This window comes from Myripristis murdjan, chromosome 8 (assembly GCF_902150065.1).
Source record: "Myripristis murdjan chromosome 8, fMyrMur1.1, whole genome shotgun sequence".
In the NCBI taxonomy this organism is placed as follows: Eukaryota; Metazoa; Chordata; class Actinopteri; order Holocentriformes; family Holocentridae; genus Myripristis; species Myripristis murdjan.
In genome coordinates, this window is record NC_043987.1 from 12,402,965 (window position 1) to 12,428,350 (window position 25,386).

The 25,386-nt window shown below is 43.7% G+C and overlaps 2 protein-coding genes across 4 annotated transcripts; both read right to left on the reverse strand.

Moving 5' to 3' along the window:
• Positions 1-2,563: 2,563 nt before the first annotated feature.
• Positions 2,564-14,799, reverse strand: nfil3-2 (nuclear factor, interleukin 3 regulated, member 2). Of its 2 annotated transcripts, none has more exons than XM_030057688.1 (2): positions 14,383-14,799; positions 2,564-7,301 (listed from the first exon to the last, which is right to left on the reverse strand). In XM_030057688.1, the coding sequence occupies exon 2, from the start codon at positions 6,595-6,597 to the stop codon at positions 4,708-4,710; it is 1,890 nt and encodes a 629-aa protein (XP_029913548.1). In that variant the 5' UTR covers positions 6,598-7,301; positions 14,383-14,799; the 3' UTR covers positions 2,564-4,707. The 2 variants fall into 2 exon arrangements, with proteins under 2 accessions (XP_029913548.1, XP_029913549.1); XM_030057689.1 differs by lacking the exon at positions 14,383-14,799 and adding an exon at positions 13,247-13,501.
• Positions 14,800-20,613: 5,814 nt separating this feature from the next.
• Positions 20,614-24,666, reverse strand: nfil3-6 (nuclear factor, interleukin 3 regulated, member 6). Of its 2 annotated transcripts, XM_030057692.1 has the most exons (3): positions 24,255-24,666; positions 21,727-23,140; positions 20,614-21,666 (listed from the first exon to the last, which is right to left on the reverse strand). In XM_030057692.1, the coding sequence occupies exon 2, from the start codon at positions 22,988-22,990 to the stop codon at positions 21,749-21,751; it is 1,242 nt and encodes a 413-aa protein (XP_029913552.1). In that variant the 5' UTR covers positions 22,991-23,140; positions 24,255-24,666; the 3' UTR covers positions 20,614-21,666; positions 21,727-21,748. The 2 variants fall into 2 exon arrangements, with proteins under 2 accessions (XP_029913552.1, XP_029913551.1); XM_030057691.1 differs by having other exon boundaries at positions 20,614-23,140.
• Positions 24,667-25,386: the final 720 nt, after the last annotated feature.

Sequence of the window (25,386 nt, forward strand, 5' to 3'; positions counted from 1 at the left end):
ATATATATATATATATATATATACATATTTATTGGGGAAATTCTCTGTTTGACCTCTGAGATCAGAGTGAGATCATGTAGGTCTGGCTCACATTAGCATCTTGGAGCAGGGTGACTAAAGTTGTTAACAGCAGTTGCTCATGTTCTGTGTCTGCACACACACACACACACACACACACACACACACACACACAAACACAAACATGTATATTTATAAGACAGAGAACACTTGTATGTATGAACAAGTAACAGCGCTCGCTTCTGCATTTTCACTGCTGTCATGAGGGTTGTTCATTTGGCTAAAGTATTAGAATGTTTTTCTTTCTTTTCCAGTTAATTGACACTGCTTAGCCAACCTGCAGGCTGCCTTTTTTCTCCCAGATAGAAATAGAACTACTTTATTGCTTGTTTATTTCCATCTAATTTTTTTGTGTCATAGTGTCATCTGCCCAGAGTCTTACAAAGAATTTTCTTTTGGTATCTGACCAACTTGATCCGTAATCTGCCTTTTCTATTTCTTTTGTATTTCCGGTGAAGTGTTCAGGGAGTGTTGCACAGTTACTTCACTGGTTGTACTGGTTGTCAAGTCCCATTCCTGTCCATACAAGCACAGCCAGGCTCATTTACATACTAACTAGTGTCAGCTTCATTTGTCGCTATCTGTATGGAGCAGCACTACCAGTTATAACTGGTTTTTAGAATTGCACTGATTGTTACAGAAAATCACATTTTGGATTATATGAATAGGCCACAGGAATGACAAACATTTTCATAAATTGTTAAGTGGCAAATCATCTAATGTGAAGCTGTTATGACAGAGGGACTTGAGTAGAGACCTTGAACAAAGGAAATGGCTGAATATTTTGGCAGATTGTGGAAAATATGTAAAGGAAGCGGGAGGGAAGTTTGCACAATATAAGATTACACATAGATATTACCATACTCCAACAAGACTTTATAGAATGAAAGTGATGAAGGACAATATATGTCAGAAGTGTAAAACAGAGGTAGGAGCCTTCCTACATTGCACATGGCAATATACATTAGTGAGATTGTTCTGGGTCAAAGTGGCGAAAGGTTTTGAATAACTGGTTTGGCTCAGTAATCTCCCCTGACTTCTGCTTTGTCTATTACAGGACAGACCTCAAATACTATATATATCAAAAGTGCATTTTCTGTTATTATGGTTTGTTTGATCATAGCTTCCAGAATTATTTTTCGACTTGAAAGACTAGGTAAATGCAGTGGTTGAGACTGCATCCTACGAATTTATGCTTAACAGGTTAAAAGGCAACGTGGAAGATGCCACTGCCTCTTGGGATCTTTTCTGGACTCGCATAAAGACTGATGGAGATCAGTTTAAATGTCAAGAATAGTCCTCAGTATCTCTGACTCACTCAATTTTCTTCTCAATGCAGACTGTATTTCTTACTTTCATAAGTGTCACTTCTTTTCTATTTATTATATATTTTACTTTTCCTTTTTTTTTTTTTTGACATGTTTTATAATGTAAGGACCCTGCAGGGGTGAGGAGCTTTGTTAATATAATATACCACTAGCCTTTCTGTTACTAAAAGTCAGTAAAAATCTAAATAACAAAACTAATTGTACTGATTGTAACCAGAATAAGCACTAAAATTAGGAGTGAGAGCAGCTATATTTAACTCTAATTTGAATAAGGCCTTACAGAAGTCCTTGAAAGATTGTATTGATGTGTGGCTACTGTCAGCATATTGTGCGTAGTGCAGTTGGTTGTTATAGTCAGCCCATATGCTCATGGTGTACATGCGTGATATGTGCTACTTGAATCAGTAACCATCTGTGTCAGTAACTCTTACTGGGCCAAGACACATTTCTGTGCTGAACAGTGCAACAGCTTGGGAATGTCATGCACGTATAGCTAAAGTGCAGCGGTGAGTGTGTATAATACTGTGTAAAATCAATTCCAAGCTATCCTAATACCAAGATGTCAGGGTATGGACACGGCTAGGGAAAATGTGACACATTAACAGTCCTCAAGGGATGTAGGAGACATGCTGAAGTTTAGTAATAGTGCTAAGGCCCTCGTTTGTTCTGTTTTCTGGGTTGCTGATAGTGATTCATGCTCTGAGGCCCATCAGTGAGTAATGTATTACCTAACGGGTGGTTCTGTCATGAGGTTTGTAGATCATGATCACTATTGATTGGATGATTGCTAGCCAGCCTGCCAGCTTGTATGTGCTGCACTCAGCTGCCTACAGACTGTGATTGCCATTTTGGCAGCCACTGCTGCTTCAACCAAAGAGTTTTGGACAAAAGCTAAACAGTTATCATTATGCAACTGTTCAGACATATCAGTCTTGTAGTATTTTCATTATGAGGCAGAATTATTCAGATGAAACTTTGAGTATGCATGTTATATATTTTCACTGCAATATTACTCAACCCAGTTTTGCAACCAGATCTCCAGAATGATTCATTTACCTACTTTATGACAGTTTATTTAAATGTGTGTAACCTTTAAATCAGTTTCATTGTGACGGTGGAAAAAGAATGGAGAAAAAGCACTTCTTTTTCATGATATGTTGAGGTCAACATTCTTTTTTATTTCATTTTCAATCTTGAAATGCTCCCATCTTCCATGATGAACATTAGTGTCTTTACATACATATTCATGTCAAAAGGAAGCGATGGTATTGACCAACCAGACCAACCACCACCCATCTCTAAACACCACACAATCCTTGACTGTTTTTTTGTCCTTTTGTCTTTTTCATAAAACCATCAGCAAAACCACAAACATTACTGATTAATACACATTGAAAAAAGGTCGGGGGAGAGGAGGAATGAGGCAAATACATGTCATCACAGTCAATAGGAGAAAGACACAGTAGAGAGAAAAACAGAACAACACCTTGACAAAAAAAAGAAGATTTCCGATGAAATAAACATTACAGTGTTGTTCAAGGGAGGGGAACTTTACATTTATACACAAGTGCCAAAAAGCCAAACATGGTACATAGACTCTTGTTTAACCTCCAGATCCAGTGCAGGCAATTCAGTACCGCCGATGTGAGAATTGCAATTGGAAGGGGATGAGTATCCCCTGAAATGAATAACTGAGGCACACAGGAAACAAGGGAAGTCCCCATTTTCATTGACAAAGTACAGATTGTCCATCTCTTTAAATTTAATTAGAAAAAAATCAACCTTGGTTCCAATTGGAGTTGTAGAGAGGTTTGGATATTACAGTAGCTTTTATTCCTCCCTAATTAAATTAGCTCATATCTGGGCTTTAATAAGAGTCTCAAGGGCCATGTGGTCAATGCCTGGTCACACCACAAAAATGTATTTCATTTCACTCCTCAGAGCTCAATTTGTGTTTACATAAATATAACTTGAACAGCCATTCCTCTGCTGCTTTTGCCCCCAGGCATCCCATGCCTGCATTAGAGTTAAACCTGGGCTGCAGTATGTATTTTAGATGGTCTGTACACATTCATAGTCTATGTTCCTGTGGGCTTTTCTGCAGTGATGGGCGTATAGAGAACAGGGAAATAAATACATTGGGCCAGTGAATGGTAACAACAAAGGGATATGGTTGATAAAGCTCAAATTGACTATAGGCTTATAGCCTGCAGCTGGTGAATGCTATTCCACCATACATTTAAAGGCTGGTTAAAGGTTTAGTTTAATGATCAAAACATTTTAATGAGGCCCCTGCCTCAGGAAACGACATGTTCTCCATTCAGTGCTGTTGGCTCTCCAAACTGGACGGCCATTTCTCTGTAAACAGGGCATTAACAAGTGATTAATGCTAAAGCTCAACAATCAAAAGAGAGGCGTTTCATTTTGAATGGGTACTGTAGCAACAGTAGACACAATGTGGCTGTACAGTAATTGTGATAATTAATAGAATGGTGACTTTCCAAATCCTCTTTTACCATTGTAGATTTGTCACATTTTTTGTTGAAATTTTCTTCAAATTTTCTTTGTAAAATATATATTTATATAAGATACGTATATTCATATATCACAGTAATATACAAACCAAGTGCTTGAAAAATAAAGGTGATGGTGATCTTTTGCAAAATAATGGAGATGGTTGAGGAGAGTATGGGTTGGTAGAGGTAGGGTCCGGGAAGAGGGATGGAACTTAACATTTGTAGTGTAAGAGTTGTTGTTGCTTCTTTGGTCAAGGGAATGTCCCCAGTATACGTTTGCATTTGATTTTGATTAAGGCAGTTAGCCATACTTGTGTATGTTTGTCTACAGCTGGATATGTACCAAATTAGTAACATTGATAAAGCTTGAGATTTTTTGATTTACTACATTCTGTATTGAAATGATAAAGATGTGCTTTTGCTGATGTAGTCTAATGCTGAGTATTGTTGGATGACTGAAGTAGAAAAGCAGACAGTTCCATTCCTCCTCTCATTACATAAACAAAAGTGCTTCTGTAAGTATGGAGAGGATGTAAGAAATGACAAATCTATACAATATATACATATATGTTACAGCCCCCCCAAGAAGTCCAGCCCTGTTTTGGTGACATGGGATGGGGAGGTAGGAAAGCCCAGTTTCCTTATCCCAAGGGCTTGAGGGAGGGACGTGAGTATGGGGCAAAGGCATGATGGCAGGGTGGTTCATTGAGGAGAAACAATGTCTTTTCTTTATAGAGCATCAGAGAAAGCTTCATGTTCTGGTGTGCTCTAACAGTGAACATCACCTAGTCTCGCCTCTTGTTTCGTCGTCCACCTTGGTCCTTTTTCCCATTCTCCTTCCTGGTCCCCTCCCCTGAGGCTCCCTGTTTACAGACCCCCACCGGGCCCAGGCTCTCCCTCTTAATGTTCGGTTGTGGTACGATGGCCAAGTAGGGATGCTGGGGCAGGGGGGGCAGCGTGGCAGATGGAGGTGTGGTGGGGGAATCCTGGCCGGAACCACTGCCACTGCTCCCGCTGGTGCTCATGGCCCTGTGTTTGAGTCTGAGTTTGTGGGGTAATGCTGTGCCCTTCACCTCCCCCTGGGGATCCCTGCCCTGGGCCTGAGAGCAGCCATGGGAGGAGGGCAGAGGTGAGGCACGCTGGTGGAGGCCCGACAGATGTTGGTTGTGGTAACTGCCAGTGTCAGAGCAGGAGGAGGATGGGGACTCGTCATCATCGGTGGAGGCCTCTTTGTCAGAGCTGCGAGGATCTCCATCGCTGGATGAGGTGTCCTTGCTGGAGGAGGTGGAGAGGCCCTGGTAGTAAGCTTCATTCCTGGGCCCGCCCTCGTAGGTCAGCACAGGTGGCTCCTCATCTTGGGCACTGAGGTATGAGTGATGAGGCTCCTGCAGATGGTGGTACAGGTGGGACTGGGGAGCACCCTCATCATGTTTGTGCATGAGCTCAGGAGCCAGACCTGCCGTAGACCCACTATCTTGCTGCTGCTGCTGGGGAAGCTGACAATCTCTGTACACTTGTCTCTCCCCTGCCTCACTACGGCTGTCTGAGAGCTCATATGGAGGGGAGTCTAATGTCTTCCTCTCCAGCTGTTTGGTCACCTCAGCCAGTGTCTCTGTGGAGCTCACCGGGATGCTCTCCCTGGACTGGGGCATTCGGCTGGCGCATGTCAGGCCGTTGCTGTTACTCTGCTTCTGTGCTGCCTGCAGATCCATATCCTGGGGTCTAGACAAGGACTCCACAGGATAGGAGGCACTGCTAGAGCGGTACAGAATGACACTTCTCTGGGCAGCAGGTGGATGTGGGGCGGGCTGGTTGATGGTGTTGATAGCAGTAACAGATTCCTGATGAGATTGTTGTTTGTGAAGGTGCTGCTGCTGCTGTTGGCTGTGGAAGGCAGTTTCCAGCTCCTGAGAGTGTTGCTGAATCTGGTGGTGAGTGGGGACAGAGGCCAGGCCGCGGTGGATGTTGAACATGATCTGGGTGGTGGTGCCATTGGCAATTTCCATCTCCAGCCTCTCACCTTCCTGCTTGATCTCAAAGCCAAGCGGCTCAGGACTGTCCCTGGAGGAGCCATCAGACATGTCAGAGAGGGAGCCACGTGGGGAGTATTTCACCAGCTGCCTGTGACCTTCACTGCGACCTGACTGCTCTGTCTCAGAAGAATCAGAGTTCATCATCACCTGAGAGCCGCTGGAGTAACCGCTGGTATAATAATGAGTAGCCGAGGAGGAGGTAGAGGAGCCCCCATTCCCTGTGTTGCTTCCTCCACCAATCTGCTGGCTTTTCTCCATGTAGGAAGCGGTGCTTATAAGGCCAAAGCGCAGCTTCAGTTGAAGCAGTTCTGTCTTGAGCCTCACATTTTCATCATTTAGGGCCATGACACGGTTCTCCAAAACCATGTCATTGAGACGGCGCTTCTCCCGGGAGCGTTTGGCGGCTTCATTGTTCTTGCGGCGTTTCTCCCAATAGGAGGCATCCTTCTTCTCATCAGAGATGAACTCGCGCTTTCGCCTACAGCTCATATTGGGTTTGGGTTTAATGAGACGCCCTAGGCGAGCTGTTGTCCCTTGGGGTGAGGGGAGAGACTCTTCGTAACTTGTGAAGGCCTCAAGGCAGTTTAAGTTATTCCCTGAGTTTTTGTTTAACGTTTTAAGAGCTGAAGTCAGACTTTCCATTCTTGTCAAACAGCACCCAGTTTGAAATCTTGCCAGGGCAACTGGGGATGGAATTAGGTCAGAGGTCAAGGGGAAGGAGGGGGTGGTGATAAAGCGTGTTTGATTGCTTTCTCTCAAAGTTCTTAGTCTGATAGCTTCCTAAGTACCAGGATCTGTCAAAAATTCTTCTGGGTTTTTTGCTTCTTCACGGTTTAAACTCATTGGGTGTATTTAAGTTTGAAGTCAGTCTGTTTACTGCAGTTCAGCCTCAAGAGGATAGGATTACTCAAGTGTCCAAATTAGTCAAAAAGATCAAGAACAGCTGAAACTCTGCATTAGCAACCCTCATTTGTCCACTGGGGGGGTCCTTGGTCACTGTTCAGTGTCTCGGCTCCTCAAAGTCTCTCAGGTAAATTGGACCAGAAGGCTCTTGTTTCTGCAGAGAAGCAACACTTCAATTCCTTAAAAGTTGGAGAATGAAACAAATTTCTTTGGGGGGAAATCCTCAAATGCCTTTTTTGCTGTTGTTTTTAAATGTTTTGTGTGCAAGCAGTGCACTGAGCTGAGCTGGCGGAGAAGTGTCCTACATCTCCAGGCGAGTAGCAGGATGTAGGTCAGTCCGTCTACCTCAGCTTGTCAGTCTCTTGGGGAGCCTTGCTCTCTCAGTCTCTTTCTCTCTCTCTGTCTGTCTCTCCTCTCTCTTCAGTTGACTGTGAGATGAAAGGCTGCAGAGACAAAGAAAGGGGAAAAAAACAGATCTGTTAATCCATGTGGACTGCTGGTGTTATGCCGTGCATTCACACATGAGGCTGTAAATGATATCTTTTTAGGAACTGTTTGCCTCTTGTTTTCCTCTTATTTTCTCTGTTGTGTGCATAGTGATCAAAGAAATGCATGGGAGGAAGATGCTCTCACATCCTTGCAGCTTTGCTCTATTGTTTTGGCATGTCTGGCTTTGACTGACAGTGTCACCCTTAGCAACCAATGAATAGTCTCTAGACCTTAGTAACCACCGTCTGACCTTTTGGCCCTGCTATTGATCTGCTCTGTCTGTGGCCTATGACCCCTGACCCTTAGCCTGGCATGTTGATGTTGATTTTTGTGATGTAATGCGGGCACTGAGTTCATTCCAAAGTTGATGGTGCTGTTTTTCTTTCTTTTTCTCCACCAAGTAGTTCACATAGAGTCCATATTACATCTACATTTACAAAACATCTGACCTCACATTTTGTGAGGCAGTTAAAAGCCAGAATTAAATGGCAAGCTATTTTTAATTGCATATCTGGCAGCTGAGTCAAATGCACACGTTTTTTATTTTTATGTAGCGTCTACCACCACCAAAATTGAATTATTCTGACACTAATTAAATTAGTAGGAATGAAAGGGACTTGTGATGCCGAAACTAAAAAGTGGAAGGCTGAAAGATTAGCTCTCTTGGCATGCCTGAGTATGTGGGACAGACAGAGCAGAGGGTGAGCCAGGTGCAGGGCGGGTGGGGTTCCATGGATCTACTTGAGAACACTGGGCCATAGGCAAATATTTCATAACAAAGACCTCCTGAAGGACTATTGCGCATTTCCACTGAGAAACACAGCTTAAACAGCGCTGCGCTGCATACGTTCATGCACTGTGGAATGTCTTCGCCAAAACAACTCAATGCCAAATCAATGATGCAGAGCAAAGAGATAAGACAGACAAAGGCTGCAGCCGGGGCAGGCCAAGGATAAAGAGGCTGAGACTAGAGCAAGAGATTTGGAGGTATGGGGGCTGCTGGGAGGTGGAACATTGATAAATATAGGTCAAGGGCCCCCGGAAAGAAGGCAGGAGGGGGGTGGGCAGGAATAAGAAGGCACGTTGACAGAGCAGCTGACTTTAGTAAAACACCCGGGTGGTCAGGCAGTCTGATAACTATGGAGATGGGTTGCTTAGAGCTTAAGCACAGCAGGGGGCTACCAGTAATGAGCTGAACAGGTGTGTTTCTAGACAAAGTCGTTATGATGTTGTTGCGCAAGCCTAACACCAGTCATTTCGAGAGAAAACTCTTTTTTTCAGTGCTTGTAGTGGTGGCCTGTTCCTTTCTGGTTTTGATTAGAGTCCAATAAAGAAGCAAAAGAAAATGTAAGTTTTACCTTTTCATCAAAGAGACTGACTTGACTCAGTTTCTCCACAGATTCTGTTACAAGCAAAGGCCTTCATCAAAAAAGGCATTGCAGCAAAAGCTGTTTAAGTTTGTCTGCCCCTAATTAATGTCTTAGGATAATGGAAAAGTATTAAGTCATCCATTCAAGTTTTATTCCTATGACTTGCTCCTTCAAAGTTTTATTGCAACAAACAGTGTGCTTATGCATGAATATTAGTTTATTATTTTAAGTTAAATTTCCATCACTCCATCAGTATCTTATGCCAACATTTATTTTGACCACTGTAGGTCTTTGTCAGAGCTAAGCTAAGCCCTGACAAAGACCTACAATGGTTAAAACATGTTGGCTTTTTTATGATTTAGCCACTACTACTTTTTAAGATTTCCTTCCTCGCCATCACATTTTCTTATATTTGGAGTGCCTGGGTTGCCTTCTTGTTTGAAGCACTTTGTTTTCCCCATTTCCAAAATCACCTGACATATTTTTGATCTAAATTTGATCATATAGAGCATCTTTTTACATGCAAAATAATAACCTCGTATTCCCTCATTATAATTCCATCATGTGTATTTGTATATGTAATTTATTCTGCATTCAAATTTACCCATATTTACTAACGAGTAACTATGTATTGCATCCACGTTATCAACACCAGTAAAGAGTGTTACTCAACATCTGCATTCCCAGGTTAAACTGCATAAACACTGTTATACTGTCTGCATCTGTAATCTCATAATCTGGCAGGTTGTTTACCCGGTTTATTCGCCGCTCATCCGAGGAGTTGACACCATTATGTAACTCGAGTCGTATCCACACATTGAACGTGGCTTTCAGCCCAGATTGTCCAGACTGGATGACTTATTTTAGCTATAAAACCTTGTCAACGATAGCAGATTGAATCCTAGGTGGGACAATATCAATTTTGAAATCAGAAAGGTGTTTTCTTTGGCATTTCTTTTAAAAGCTTTCAAAGGTATTTTATATTCAAAACATTTGATGCTTAAAATTCCCCACTGCATTCATAGTAATTAGAATTTTAAAATATAGAAGCCACTGTTTGGCTTCTCCCTCCGCTTGGCTAAATGGAGCAGTTTAAGGTCATTCTCGTGAGCCTTTTAAATGTGGCTGCTGGGCATGAGGGAGAAAGAAAGGGGGGGAGACTTTCTCTCTGCGTGTCCCACTGACCCAGAAACTGGGGACCGACCGTACTCCGTAAACACAAGGCTCACTGCCTACACTGTACAGCTCACTGCCTGGAATATAGGTCAGCGGAGCTCCGGAGAGGTGAAGAAGAAAGGGGAAGAGAGAGTGATAAGGAAAAGGGAGAAAGAGATGAGAAAAAGGAGAGAAAGAGCAAAAGAAGATGGAGAAAGATGGAAAGGCAGGGAATTAGAGCAAGGTCTAAATATAGAGTGAGGTGAGTACGAGTGGAGCGGAGACAAAGAGATGAAGGGAATCAATGAGGGAGAGATAAAACAAAGAAAGGAAAGGAGATGAGATTATAGTTGGGTAGGAGGGAACCAGTGGCGATGGCAACGATGATGGCATTGCGCCAGTAGAAAGAACATGTCACCCATGGCAACAAAAGGGGAAAAAACAGATGGGCAGCCAATCATATCTGACTTTCTCCCCCCTCTCTCTGAACGAGTCAACTGACATGGCCAGAAGAAGACGCTGAAAAAACATTTACAACAAAAGAGGGGTGATTGACGTCACCGGGTGCGTAAGATGTATGTCTATCCATCATGAAGTACAATGTTTAATTAACTCAACATGGTCTCTCTCTTTCTCTCCCTCTTGCAAACATCACATGATATTAAATCATATGAATGAGTGAATCACACTCAGCAACAAGGTGAGGTGTGCATGGAACTCAGTTGCATTGACTATACAGTGAAACCTTTTATTGCCTGTCCTTTGTATCTTACTGTAATCTATTCCATTCAATGTTTCACTTCTTGTTTGACTAGCGGAATCACTATAGACTGAAAGCTACAAAGAAAGAAAATGCCAGAAGAGATGAAGTGATGAACTAAAGTGGTAATTAACCTACTTCTATTGTAAGCAAAGCAAAAAGGATGCAGCTGTTTTATCTGCATGCATAAAGCTTAAGTATTTTCTCTGATTTGGTTTAATCCCTCTGAAGCAAGCGAACCTATATAGCAGCCCCCATTCGTCCGGTCACATTTCACATGCCCTGACCTAGATTACTCTTTCCAGTCTATCATGTATTCTTCACGTGTCATCACTAGGTCTCTGTGGCACTTGTGGAATGATAGCACAGGAAAAGAATCCAAGTTGCACTCGCTCACACAACCGCTGGGCCCACACCACAGGAGTCTAAATGTGGCAGTGAGCTTTGGAAACTGTGGACTGAGTTCAAACGCTACACGTGTTTCTGTGAAGCAGTTGAGGAAATGGGAGCAGGTCTAAAATAAAGGCGGGAGGGGGGAGGTGAGAGAGGGGGGAGGGGGGAGGGTCACTGTTTCAGAGAAAGGGGAATGATGAAACTGTTACCCCCCTGGGAAGAATGCAATGTATGGCACGTGGTGTGGGGTTGGGGGTCGGTATCATGGGTGGGGTCTACTTGGATTCCAAGTCTGGGGCTGAGTTTATCTTCCCAAGAAAGAGGATGGGGGGGATCTCAGCCAGGGAATCGGGCAGTAAGCCAGCAAGGCGGAGTCCTATCCAAGCCAGCTCCTTGTTCCACGAACCCTCAGCCATATCACCCCTCTCTTAAAAAGGGAAAAAAAGTGCAGTCACCCAGTCCATGTGTTTCCCCAGTCACATGTGCTCCCTTGGCCTACTAAACGCTGTAATTCGCCTCTCCCCTTGCTCCAAACCGCAGCACAATAACAAAGTATGGCCCTCATCTTTTATCATCTTACATGTGCCAGGAAACCCTGAGAAAGTCAAGAGGCCAAGAAGTGGGACAGGATGGAAACGCTCTGACCATGAACTTATTCCCACAGTTAATGGAGAGTTGTTTTGTTAGGATGAACAGATTTTTCTTTTTTTTTTTTTAACAAACCTGATGATAATGCAGGGAGCACATTTTAATAACCACACAGATGAGCTTGGTTGTCTCTAAATAAAGAAAAATACAGCTCAATGATGCAGTGTGTTTAATATGAGCAAAAAACAAGTGGGTCACAAAAAGCAGTTGATTGCATTTAGTCTTGTGAATATTTTTTTTGAAGTGCATTACTTGGAAAAAAAGTAAAAGGATTAGTCTATTAGGTCGCATGCGGCTTTTATCAGCACGCCTTCTATTTCTGCATGACTGCTTCGTTTCTTTGTTATGGCGGGGCGAGGATTTATTTTGGTGGGGTTTTGATTGTCTTTCTAGTCAACGGCGGTTGTGCGCCTCATCCCCCCTCCCTTAGGACTAATGTGACCTACATTCGTAGCTGGCATAGAGACCCAATGTGAACGCCAACCAATTGGCAGCGGCTCCTTCACAGCAAAGCAAAGCGCTGCATAGCCACAGACTTTGGGTTTCCGCCGATTGCGTAATCTCCCCCGCTCTCTAATCCATTTTAATTATTTAATTCATTTATTATGCAACCTGCATAACCTCTACAATGTTTCCTCAATGGTGTGCAGATGCTGCATGTACACCGTGCGTAAAAATGCTCGCCTTCTTACTACACCAATTGAGGAGAGGGGGCTGTCTTGCGCACTTTCATAACAGTGATGGCGAATTGAGTCCGAAATTCATTCTTAGAAACCCTTAAAAAATCACCGGTTCATATTAGATTTGTCTTAATAGAGAGCATGTGCTATTATATGTGAATTCCTAAATATATGTAAATTCTCTATGCATGTGACGCCCAAACGCATGCCATCACTGGAGAACAAATGCTGCAAAGGAAGGGGACTCGGGGGAGGGGGGCATGCCCACGTGCAGTGTAATATAAACCACAAAGCCGGTGTTTAAAATAGGGCCGAGCGCAGGAATCTCTTTCAAAATATAAAAGTGAAATATTCCCCAAAACAGATGCGCTTCCCCTGATTATTCTACAAGGTGGTATATATTCTGTTTAGCCTGCTGTTACAGCATAAACACCACTGCATATTAAGCAACTGTTGGGCTGCAGCCAAGCCAGTTGTTCAAGCCGCTCAAGTTCAGTTCCATCTTGTGTTATTTCATTACGATCACTAAACAAAACATACAGAATCACTCGATTGGCACGTAGCAGCACGCTGCGTGAAAGATGTTATTACCCTCGTCAGCGTGGCTCCTTTGTTGCACAGTCTGACAAATCGCCTTAATGCATATTTAATCAGATCCTCAAGGCAAGTCATCCCAGGCAACTGAAGGAATCCTACTCTGGTGGCAATTCAGCCCAAGTCTCCAAAAACAGCCGCATATCATCCACAAAGTCCCTACAGGTGCTGAGCTGCTGCCTTGTAGTACAACAGTAAATCTCTCACTGCTCTGTAAGCTGTCACTTACACTTCAGCTCGCCTCGAACAGAACAGCACATCTGACCCACATTTGGCCCAAACAGCTACTCACATCTCACCTCGCAGTTACAGTCACCCAAGATCACCATTCTTCATCTTTACACTCTGTTTCACGTCTCAGCCCGCGGTTGTAAACAAAAAGAAACAAGTATAAAGCATAACTTGTGCGTGCAAAGTGTCCACAAAGCGGAGCGGCTGCCTGCCTGCCGGTGTGCTCTGTTGTGTGTTTGCTCCTGTGTGTGCCACTAAAGGGTTAACCTGAGGGCTGCACAGCCGCGTTAACCTTTACAAAGAACTACTACACGTGACGGCGAGAAGTGTGTCTTCACAGTCTACACGGGATTTTTCCAGTTGTCCGCATAGCCTACTAACCCAAAGGACAGCGTGCAAAAATAAATCGCGCTCACAGAGGCAATTTCGTAAACATGATCATACAATTCAACCATGCAATAAGATATTCATATTGTTATTGTTATTATTTTATTATTACTACTACTACTACTACAATAATAATAATAATAATAATAATATTAATGACAACGATAATAATAATAATAATAATAATAATATGTTAATATTATCATTATTATATTTAAGTTATACTAGACATTAATGTGTGCGTATTATACATTTGGTATTATGTTATGAACCTTGCTCGGAGCCACGTGTGTTATGAAAGGCAGGTGCATTGTATCACTGAAACTGGGACGAATACAGCAAAACAGACCCCCCAAAAACCACCAAAACAAACCCTGAATACATAATTCGTCTATGTATCATATCATAACACAATGGCGTGGTGCGGCTGACCCCATTACATTACAGCTATGGCACAGCTCCAAAAATATCTTCACTCGCCTCCCGGTGGCTTCTGCAAACAAGGGGCCTCTTTTTTTCCCCCCTCTCCCTCACTCTGAAGGAATCCCTTAACCTCTGCAGCTGCCCCACCACCACCACCACCGGGGGAGCAGAGGGGCAAACAGCCTCGCCTTGACATTGAGAAAATGCACCCAAGCACCAAAACAAACACTGAGCCGCCACAGCGCCAACAGATCCCCCGACCAACTCAGGATAACACCAAGAAAGTCCAAACGAGTCCACACAACGTTTAGAGACACTTCTTGCATAATTACATCCAACAACAGATAAAATGGAGGGCATGTAGTTATAAGCGGCGATAGTGACAAAAACTTACCCTTTTGCATCTGATAATAACAATCCACAGAAAGCAATGACAGCCTCGTTTGTGTTAAAGAATCCGCTTTGGGCATGGGCCGGTCCGCCGCCTTCAGATAGCTGCTGCGTTTTGTCCCTCACCTTCAAATCACCAGCTCTCCTATTAGTGCAGGTATGTGTGAGAGTGTGAACACAGTGCCGCTTAATTTCGGATCGCCCCTCATGTTATGTTGGTGACTTGCTCCAGTTCTTCTCTCTCTCTCTCTCTCTCTCTCTCTCTCTCTCTCTCTCTCTGTCTCTCTCTCTCTCTCTCTCTCTCTCGAGCGCTATTTCCCTAGCTCTCTCCCTCTCTCGGAGTCTCAAAATGTATGTTAGTAGGTCAGTTGTTGCATAACACGACGCTTTGGGTGCCTAGTCACGTTTTTTGTTTCTCTCGGCTCTGCCCCCTCCCTCTTCCCTCCCTCGCCTTCAAATCCTGTTGCAGGCAGGAGATGGAGGGGGGGCCGAAGAGGAGGAGAAAGGCCGAGAGGGGGAGGGACCAGGCTCGCAGCCAGCCTCAGTCAGATGTAGGCCGAAGATAATATCCATAATAAGGTTACTAGAGAGAGAGCGAGGGAGAGAGAGAGAGAGAAAGAGAGAGACATAAAACCAGCATATAGTGAAAACACATGGAAACGGCCCTTGAGCCAAAGGAGATGTAAGAACCTGCTTTAACCACCACAGTTTGTGTTTGGGGGGAGAAACAAAGATCCTCAAACTTTGCACAGGCTATCATTACACCAGACATTGTCTCATAAGGCCATGTGGCTTGTTTGCAAGTGTGTTATTGCATGTCAGTGGGTATGGCCTGGCTTTGTTGCCTCCTCGTTTGTGCTGAGTTGAATGCCCTCTATTGGTCTTACAGGGTAAAGGCCAAATACTGAGAGCAACAAGGCAAACCAGATCACTAGCAGGTTGCCCTTATATATTCAATGCGCTATCTTGCTCTAACTAGTAGAGAGGATAAATATCTGGAAACACCAACATCGCAAGATTATTCAGTGAAATAGTATTCTGTTGCAGTGTTTACAAAGTGCAGTCCAGGGACCTGCAGGGGTTAATCAGGGGCATCTAGGGCAAAATAAGGAACAGTCTCCTTTCACTTCATTGGCTGGAAATTGCTACAATACAAAAATTATATGAGTGATTATTTCATCATGATGCCTTAATCTCACCGCTCCGAATTGATTTGTCAGTGTTTAAGTGTGACATCCACACAATTTTATACTGACCTCAAACCAAAATATCTTCTCGTATCAGTGGCCCAAGGGCAAGATCACTTCAGATGGGTGTCTGACACTTAATGAAAGTCAGTTTGGAGGTTAGGAAGCAAACAAATAAAGTTTGAAGCCAGCTGTTCTGCTGCAATGGAAAAACTGTACAACTTTAGAATTTCTTATATTTTTTCTGTGGTCATTACAAATACAGTGTGTATGTGTGTGTGTGTGTGTGTGTGTGTGTGTGTGTGTGTGTGTGTGTGTGTGTGTGCATGTTTTTTTTTTTTTTTTTTCTTGCCTACCCCCCAACATTGAGGTCTGAGGTCTGGGGTCTGGTTGTGCTGGATGTGTCTCCTGTATTTCCACCTGGACTTCTGTGATCACACCTCTGTGACATGGATTCCAAGCACTCGGCTGCTGAGGTTAAGATGAGGACAAGAGGCATTTTGTGTAAAGTCATTGTGTGTTTGCAACTTAGACCAAATATTTTGACAGCGCTCCTCTTGAGGGAACTGCTTGGTTTACAAGTTGACAGAAATTTTGGTCATCGGTTTTTTAAAATCTCACCAAGTGCCAGCAGTTAGGTGGAAAATTTTAGGCCTAACGGTCATTGAAGTATTCCTGGTAATTGTTTGGCGCCGACACTGCTGTGGTAGCGCTGCAATAAACAGAAGGCACTTACGTCACAGAGTTGAATAAGGTGGCTGAACCCACTCTGCTGGCAGAGATACAAGCCTTTGTGTAATTCAAGAGCATACTTTGATTAAACCTGATCATCAGCAGGACTGTGTCAGTAGATGGTTCATCTCACTCCACTGATCGAAACACTATCTTTTATCTAATTGAAGAGGGAAATTGAATTGGCACAGCGGCAACAAACTTGGGACACAAAAGCAAAATAATTAGTTAATTTATTAAATATTGCTGCCACAGATATTGCGCAAATTAATTTCCAAATATTCACATATAGTAAGAGCTTACATTTGACACCCCAGTTAACACTACACATATTGACATAAGGCACATATTGGTGCTCTGACATACAGTATATGTTGTTAAATGAAAACCTCATAACTCCAGTTGTGTAGTCCAGTGATTTTTATGTTCAGATTTTTTTTAATGATTACAAGTGACTCTACAGGTGGAGAAAATTCTCCAGTCTCTTGAACCAATCAAATCAAAACTCATTCGATAATGTTAAAATGCATCACTGTCAAGCTGTGAACAAGGCCAGGTTATTTTACTTTGTTCCTGAAGCACTGACATTTTGGAGATGCAACATTTTTACCTGATACTGACAATATGAAAGTATGGATACATTAAAAATGGCATGTAGGTCATCATGTTTTGCATGATTTATACCAGTGCACTTTTATTTGGCTGCTGCCACCTCCTAATGAACCTGTTTAGTTGTTACAGTGAGTGCTCAGGTTGATGGTTAAGGTAAATGTTATGCAAAGTCTCTTATTTTTAAAGAGTTTGCCTGCCCTACATTTTAACCTGCCTTAGTTGATATAGAAAATACAAGATGAAAGCTGCAGTCTCATATAATATTTATCCTCTAGACACTGTGCCCTGCTTTTCTTGGTATAAGAAGACGTTGGATGTATATTACTGTCTGTATATTACAGTGACCTGTTGGAGATGGTTTGAAGGCAACAGTGTAGAGCGGCAGTGTGTCCTGAAAGGCTCCCGAGACAGCGGTTACCTCATATAACACTGAAACCCTCTGCTAAAACATACAAATTCACCAATGAAGCTGTTCAAATTGGGGTTAGACTTTTTTTTTTTTTAACCAATATATTGCATATCGGCATGTATACCCACTCTGATATGAAAGAGGTTATTCTCTTTATTTTTTTTTTTTAAGATTTGTAATAATGTTTGGCAGTATCTCATCTTTTATTCTGCTTTTTCAAACATTCTCTAATATTTGTATGTTTCATAAAAAATATTTATTCTAGTATTCTTTTGGATGCATTGGTATCATATACAGCTATTGGCAAGCTATTAACAGCTTTAGTCAGCTTTAGTCCTATTTAATGATAGGTGGAAAGCTAACTTGTAAGTCACAGTTTGGGCGGGACACGTAGGCCCAGTGATGTACCAGCTGTGCAGTTTGGATGATCATGAAAGTATCTCCATGTGCCACAAATCCAGCTCGGCTCCAGACACAGAGCCAGGGCAAAGGCCTGGTCAGTATCTCAGATAATAAGTGTGTGATGTATTAGCCACGAAAAATGGTTTCACCCAGGAGAAGAGCGCCGGGGTCAGTGCCTTGAAGGCTGATTTCTATCACAAATGTGTTTGTTATCTTCTCCCTTTTCTTTCAAGGCTTTGGTGTGTTTCTCTGGGAGATGGAGTGAAAGGTGTGTTCAGGTGTGCATGTGTGTGTGTGTGTGTATGTGCATTTTGCAAATATTACTCATGCTTTTGACTTTTATCCTTTCCCTTTTTGCACAGAGATATTAATCAGTATGTCCTCTGTTTCGCTGTATGAAAATAACACTGCAAATAAATGTTTTTGGTGCATACTGTAATTGCAGCCATTACTCCACATAATTGGCTTATTTAATGTCCTTGCAGGATGTTAAGGACTTTCGACCTTTTGCTCACTGCACCAATCATTTATTTATTTATTTGTTTATTTGTTTTTCTGGGCTCTTGCTTGTTGAATCCACCCAACAACAGCGTGTCTCCATTATGCCCCATTTGTTTAACAAATGAGTTGGCATTTCCGTGTTTGTTGCTGACTCTGTATTTTGTGCATTGTTCTTTTGTATGCATTGTCAAAGCACTGCATATAGATCAGTCCAGATTTGGGAGGATCTGGCAGTCTTGCCACAGTTGTTTTGAAGCTACTGGGAATGCCTCAGCCATGTTTTTTTTTTTTTTTTTTTGTGTGTGTGTGCGTGTTCAGATAAACCGCCATTCGGCCGGTATCCACCTTATAGCTGCATACTGTGACACTGCCTTAGCAAAGGGCAACCCAAAATATGGAGTACCCCAAGTACCTTGAATTTTAATCAAATATGGGTCACACAGGTTCCCCTGCACCTCTTCCCTCTGTCCTGCTCCCCTTTGTTTCATTCTCAGGCTGCATAAGACAAACAACGTTTGCGAGAGCGAAGGCATTGGCCGTGAACTTGGATCCCCCTCCCCCATAATGCACCCTTTCTGTCTCTGCATCTCTCCCTCTCACTCTGCACCCCATCCTCATCCCCACCCTACTGTTTCCCCCTTCAAGCTATGTCTGCAAGGGTTCCCATGGCAACTGTCGCACTGCCTGCCTAGCAACAGGCTTTATCCTTTCACTGAAAAAAAGGGGGGGAACGGAATGGGGGAAGAGAGGGGGGTTGTGGGGGTTGCGGTTTTTTATGGGTGCATGGATGGGGGTGAGGATGGTAGTGTAACAGCAGCATGTTGCAGCAGCAGCTTCATTAAATTAGACTCCCTTCTCTCCTCTGCACACCTGCAGCCGCTGCCTTCCCTCTGCGTTATTACCTTACCCTCTCATGACAGGCTCCTCCGCTTTACTGAGAAGCTGATTGCAAGTCTGTTTACACTTGCAAATTATTACTTTTTTCCCCCCACATCTGTTTTTGGCAAGAACACAAGCCAAATTGAAATTTTTTGGGGCGGGATGCAGCGTCTAGTTATATATCTTAGGCCCTGCTTCTCCAGCAGATGTGAAAAGCCACACTTATTCATCAGAATACATTGGCCTTTTGGTTGCATGGGAGGATGAGGTGCGCATCTCCTATAGTAATGACTTTGGATAACAAGAATAGAGGCTTTTATTGAGGAATGACCTAGGATGATGGTTTTTTTTCTAATGTAATGTATTTCTACCTGTAATAATTTAATTAATGCTTAAACGCTAAACCTGCATCCTCTTACAATATACTCAAGGACACACAGGTACACACACGTACACAAAACCTCAGGATCTCTATCCCAAGGTCTGCCTGTTTATTTCTCAATGAGATAACATGACATCACTGTGTTGTACCTCAATCTGTAATGCTGAAATGATTGTACAATAATTGCCACAATCCATAATATGATCAATAGCCTGCTGTGGATGACAAAACAAGGACTCTGGCTGGATACAGATGACAAAATGTTGCCTTTGCTGCCCCCTGGTGATTAAAAAGCAGCGTTTTTTTCCCCACAATCCCTGCTAAAGAAAAGAACACGTGTGAGTGAGTCAGTATTCACTAATTTGTGTTTTATTTTGAACTTTTATTGAATTTCTGGTGATGTAATAACTCTGATGTCAGTAATTTAAGCTAAGTGTACATGCCAGCATGCATTTATGTGTGTATCCGATGATGACAAATAAACACACTGGGAAAGATGGATACAGGGAACTTTAATCATCATCAAGGCTCTTTGAATTTGATTAAAGTGACTGTCGTGGAGATTCAGGCCCAGTCAGGTCTGTACTACCCATAATTCCTTGATCTGAATTCCCCTCCAGTTGGTACAATTGCAGCTCTTGTGTTGCAGGAGCCCCTCATAAAACCCAATCTTGTGAGTAATTGCAGGCACACCCATCTCTGCCTCCCTCAGTCTGTCTGTGTATCTGGCATTTTAGACTGTCTCCTTGCCTACAGGGCTTGTGGCACCGACAGCACCTGCCAAGTGCACAGCACCACTCCTCGCCGCCTGCATTTGTCAGCACTTGTCAGTCAAGCCACCCCCTTCCCTCTCTCCCGCTCATTCTCCAAGAAACCATCAATCAACAGAGAAATTTATGTCAGTCCGAATGACTAATGTGAAGGCTTATGCCATGTTATCCATAACACTGTCTCGGATCAATCAGTCCGATCAATCAATCAATCTGCCATTGAAGATTAAATGACTCTTTGTTCTGAATATGTTCACAGACTAGTTTGATCGTGGTATATTATTTACCATAATGACAGGGCATGCTGCTGGTAGTATTTAAAGGTTCATGCAAAGAGCACTGTAATGATCAGCTCACAGTCTAGAAGTCGATACTGTCAAAGATTTATTCACAGTTACAAAAATGTACAGACAGACACAAGACAACAAATTGCTCTCATCACCTCAGTACAGATAACAGTGCAGTAATAAAAATATAACTCCCCGTGTATGTACTTGAAACTGATTACAAACCTGGAACCTGAACCATTTCAGTAAGCAGATGCTGCAGTGCCTTTCCTGAACGGAGCCCCTCACACTTGAATTTAATTCTCTCCTGACATGACTGTGTGACACGATGCTGCTTCACACATAAGTGATGAAAAACAAGACTAAAACCCCCATACACCGGCTTGTGAGATAGAAAACTCATAATAGGTGCACAGATCAAAGCTTTCTAATAGCTTGAAGTGGGTTATGACAGCTAATCAATGTACTCTTGCTATTGCAGTGTATGTTTATGTGTATCTACCGTCTGTCTGTGGTTGTGTTTACAGGTTTTAGCGATGTCTCAACGGTGGAAATCTTGGAGTGGTTGAGCAGTAAGTAATACCCTTCCAATTACAAAACTGTAAACAGCACTTCCACTGTGGTGTTAACAACCTGCTGGCTGATTCCAGTTGAATTGTACAGTGTTCAGTACTTGGCAGTTTCAGAGCCGCCAAACCACCGAGGCCCATTGTTTCCATAAGACCAAGCGAGGCGGTGAAGTAGAGCTAGCATTGTAATGACGGGATGAGAATCATTATGCAATAGTAAGCTATGTAAACAGTTTTATTATATGTGTGGGTTTAGGTGGTCACAGTGTATGGAATTGAGAGATTATTATACATTTACAGTGCTATAACGGCTGAGATTCCCTGTTAGAGCAATGGCCCACAATGGAGTAATGACTTAAACAGTTTGGGTTATTGAAATTGAAACAGCACATTATGAGATGAGTGCTTAGAGACACTTAATACAGTAAAATACATTGTCTGAAATTAAAACAGCACAGCATAAAAAGTTTTGTTAGGCTTGAACAGTTTATCATAAGGTCTTTTCGATCTTTTTGGACTTCTGTCCAGCTGTCATCCACTCATTTTTGTGCTCAGTTTCTGTAGGGTCACGTCAAACTTTTGGATGTTCTCCTTTACAGTCTAGAGATCGGTAAATGTTTATTTGACCCAGTTCTTGTCCTCAATTGACTTTGGCCATGAGCTGTTCTGTGAACAGTTTCTTCAGCTGGGCCACCTCCTCGCTGAGGGAGGTGAGCTGCGACTTGAGGAAGCTGTTCTCATTCTGATACTGGACCTCGCTCTGTCCCTGCGCTGGAGGCTGGGGGTTATACCCAGTTGCTGAGTTGTTGTATTGAGGGGACTGTCTCCCTCTTCGGCTCTCCTCTGCTTCCATCTGCTGGGGCCAAGGGCCACTGTGTCCTGCTCCTGTTTCCCCTCCGCTCAGTCCTTGTCCTTTGAGAGGCTCTCTGGGACCCTCCCGTCCAGCTGAGGACAGCGTGGGGCTGCGCCTGGCGCTGGTGTTATCCCCTGCAGCCTCAGCACCCTCCCCGCTGCCAGGCATCTTGAATCGCAGCTTGTAAGGAAGGTTTTTCATCGTGTCAGCTGGGTCCACCTTCCCTGGGCAGGGATTGAGTCCTGCAGTGTGGTGGCCATGGATATCAGCAGGGGAATGGTGGAGCTCGTAGCCCAGCTCCTCTGCCCTGTGTGGAGATAACTTCCCGTGGTCACTCAGCCGGTCTTCAAAAAAGATAGGGCTGCCCACACTGGAGCCGCCTGGTGTAGAGAACCCTGAGTCCTCTGACACATTGCCGGTATCCCTGGAACCTCGGACACTTAACTGGCTCGTCTGGTTGGTAGGATGTGTAGCTGGGGCACTGGAGAGGGCTCCATCGCCCCTGGGGAGATAATAGTGAGGAGCCATGGCTTGAGTTGGGCAAGGAGCTGGGGTAAGGGGGAGAATTGGGGTGTTGGAAGGGTCTTTCACCAGGCCAAAGCGGAACTTCAGAGCCAGAAGCTCTGCCCTGAGACGAGCATTTTCCTCAAGCAGGGACAGGACACGGTTCTCCAGGACCATGTCGTTTACACGCCGCTTTTCTCGCGAGCGCTTGGCTGCCTCATTGTTCTTCCTCCTCTTGTCCCAGTAGCCCTCGTCCTTCTTGTCATGGGGGATGAACTCACGCTTGCGTCGAATGGCGCTGGCGGAAGCAGGGCAGTCTTTGCGTTTAATTGCAGAGGTGCGACCCAGCAGGGAGCGGGCCAGCAGGCTGCTGGAAGTCAGAATGGACACGGCTTCATCTGTGAAAGACAGAGGAGCTGTTGCTCCTCCAGCTGGAGCCGGAGCTGGAGCCGCAGGGGCTTCCAGGGTTTGGAGCATAGCCACGTCCTGCTGCCCCCTCATCTGCTGGGACTCCTCTTCAAACATCACAGCTGGTGCTCTCGTCCGACAGTTAAATGTTACCTCACCGCACTCGAGTTTGGAGTTGTCCCACAGTGTTAAGTGGAGAGTACCGCTGTGTGGTGCTGGCTGGCTGCTAGACTCTCTGTAGCTCTGATGGTGCAGCAACAATGCCACCTAGTGACCGAAAGTGACAGAACAAAGAGAGAGTAGGGATTTAGTGGTTATGCAAGAGCCATTACAACACAATATTATGTAACCCCATTACATCTTTCCAATAAAACGGGAGGGACATGTACCATAACCTTGCAAGTCTCATAATAGATTCAATATGGGGCGGTGCGTGTTGTGAACACAGAGCTAACTCAGCGCACATCCTTGGCATTAATGTCAGCATGGGTAGAAACATACGGTGCGCTTTGTAGTTTTAGGAGGGATAAAAGTTTATTTCTGACGTGACACTAACCTGTGGAGATTATACATGTACATTATTTTAATAAGAAACACCATCGTTTGTGCCTCGCTATGTTGCCATTTTTTTTGTAGTCTCTTGGTCCATAGCATTCTGGTGACTTTTTATTCTCTGTCTGTATTCTACTAATCCTGGACAAATGAGCCATGACAGGTCCCCGGCCTGATTGCTCGAATATAGGTTACTGGAGCTTCATCCGTATTGACCCACATGTCTTAGAGAGACGCGCCGGTCTCCCTTGGGTTCATGTAGGCCATCAGTTCCTTTTCAAATACCTGAGCTGACTTCAGCCGGATACTCATCACAGCCTACATACGACACAACAACCACTTACAATCGCAGGCAGTTAAGGACATGTGAAGGAGTTCAAGCATTTGTCCTGATTTACTACGTTTACGTTATTATATCAATCCTTTATTATAATATGCCTTTACAGACAGAGATAATCTCCGTTTGCCGCTGCGAATTAAGACAGGCACTTGTGATTTGGTGGTGAAATATGGGAAATAAAAAGTTCGAAACAAAAGAAGGAAGCGCCGAGGTTGCCTGGTTGAAAGTTCATTTCCACATCAACACATTAGCGAAGACATTAAGAAGATCTAAAGTGATCATTTTAAGAATTTGGGCTGTAAAGTCCCATCCAGAGATGACTGCTCTCATTTCAGTCATCCTCACTCCTATGGGATACATAGGCACGTGTTCAATTTGTTGTTTTAGTCGGCGAGATCAACGCTCAGTTTTAACTACAAAGTTGGTGATAAGGCAGTGATAAAAGACTGAAACATATATATATGTCAAACACCATATGAGTAATTTTACCTCACTGGAATGATGAATTCTGTCCGCCGGTGCTCATGGATCCGCCAACTCTCCAAACCTCTGTTGTCCGGTTCAGGGAGAAGCGCTGGCTAGACTCTCCCTGTCTCTCTCTCTCTCTCCCTCTCTCTCTCTTCCTCCTCGCTTTCCCTCTCTCTTTCTCAGTCTAACTCCTTCCTGCTGTCCTCTCACTGAGCCGCTGAGTGGTTTACTGCCGCAGATTCACTCAGTGCTGTTACTTAATATTATCGTCTGGTGTGGCGCACCTCTGCTCTGTGCTCCACTTGGAATACCGCAGCTCCTATTTGTAACGTTAAGTTCAGCCAAGGACGGTCCCTATCCTTACTTGAACTAGCCCTATATGCGTGTGTGTCTGTGTGTGTGTGTCTCTGTGTGTGTGTGTGTGTGTGTGTGTGTGTGTGTGTGTGTGTGTATATGTGTGCCTATGAGTGTATTTGTATGTGCATGCGTGTGCGCGCGCGTGTGTTTGCTGAGACCGCCTACCTCCGTGCCAAAGTGCCCTCCCTCTTGGTGGGGAAAGCTCCTATCGGCTTCCACATAACGTTAGCTGCTCAGGCATCATCATCACCATCATCATCATCATTATTATTATCTGACCTTCTTGGCCCCTGCGCCTCTGACAGGGTAATCTTTCCGTAACAATTGAGTAATGTTGCAGTGTTGCGCACACACGCATGCACGCACACACACACACACACACACACACACACACACACACACACACACACTGTCTCCCTCACTCTCTCTTTTCTGTGTGTGTGTGTATCTCTCTCTCTCTCTCTCTGAAAAGGAGTTACTTGGAAGCAGTGTTGGGTAATAACTGTAATCTCAGAAAAGTGTAGTCAGATAGCAAAATAAGGAAACTGCTAATCAGTCATGATAAAGTGTGAACTCTGATCGCACCACTTCATATGATCAGTCACCCAAAGGGATATCAGACCAGCCCAGCCTTTACGAAATCTCCTCTCTAAAACAGAAGAGCAAGTGATTGTCCCATACACTGGTTTGTTGAGCACCAGCAGACTTCTGTGAAAACTATTGTCAGATAATAGTCAGTCAGCTATTTGTTAGCATTTTTTACAGGTGCATAGTGACCTTAGACAAAGAGGAGCTG

Coding starts and splice junctions, on each gene's coding strand:
- nfil3-2 (XM_030057688.1), bottom strand. CDS start 6,597: ATGGAAAGTCTGACTTCAGCTCTTAAAACGTTAAACAAAAACTCAGGG.
- nfil3-6 (XM_030057692.1), bottom strand. CDS start 22,990: ATGTTTGAAGAGGAGTCCCAGCAGATGAGGGGGCAGCAGGACGTGGCT.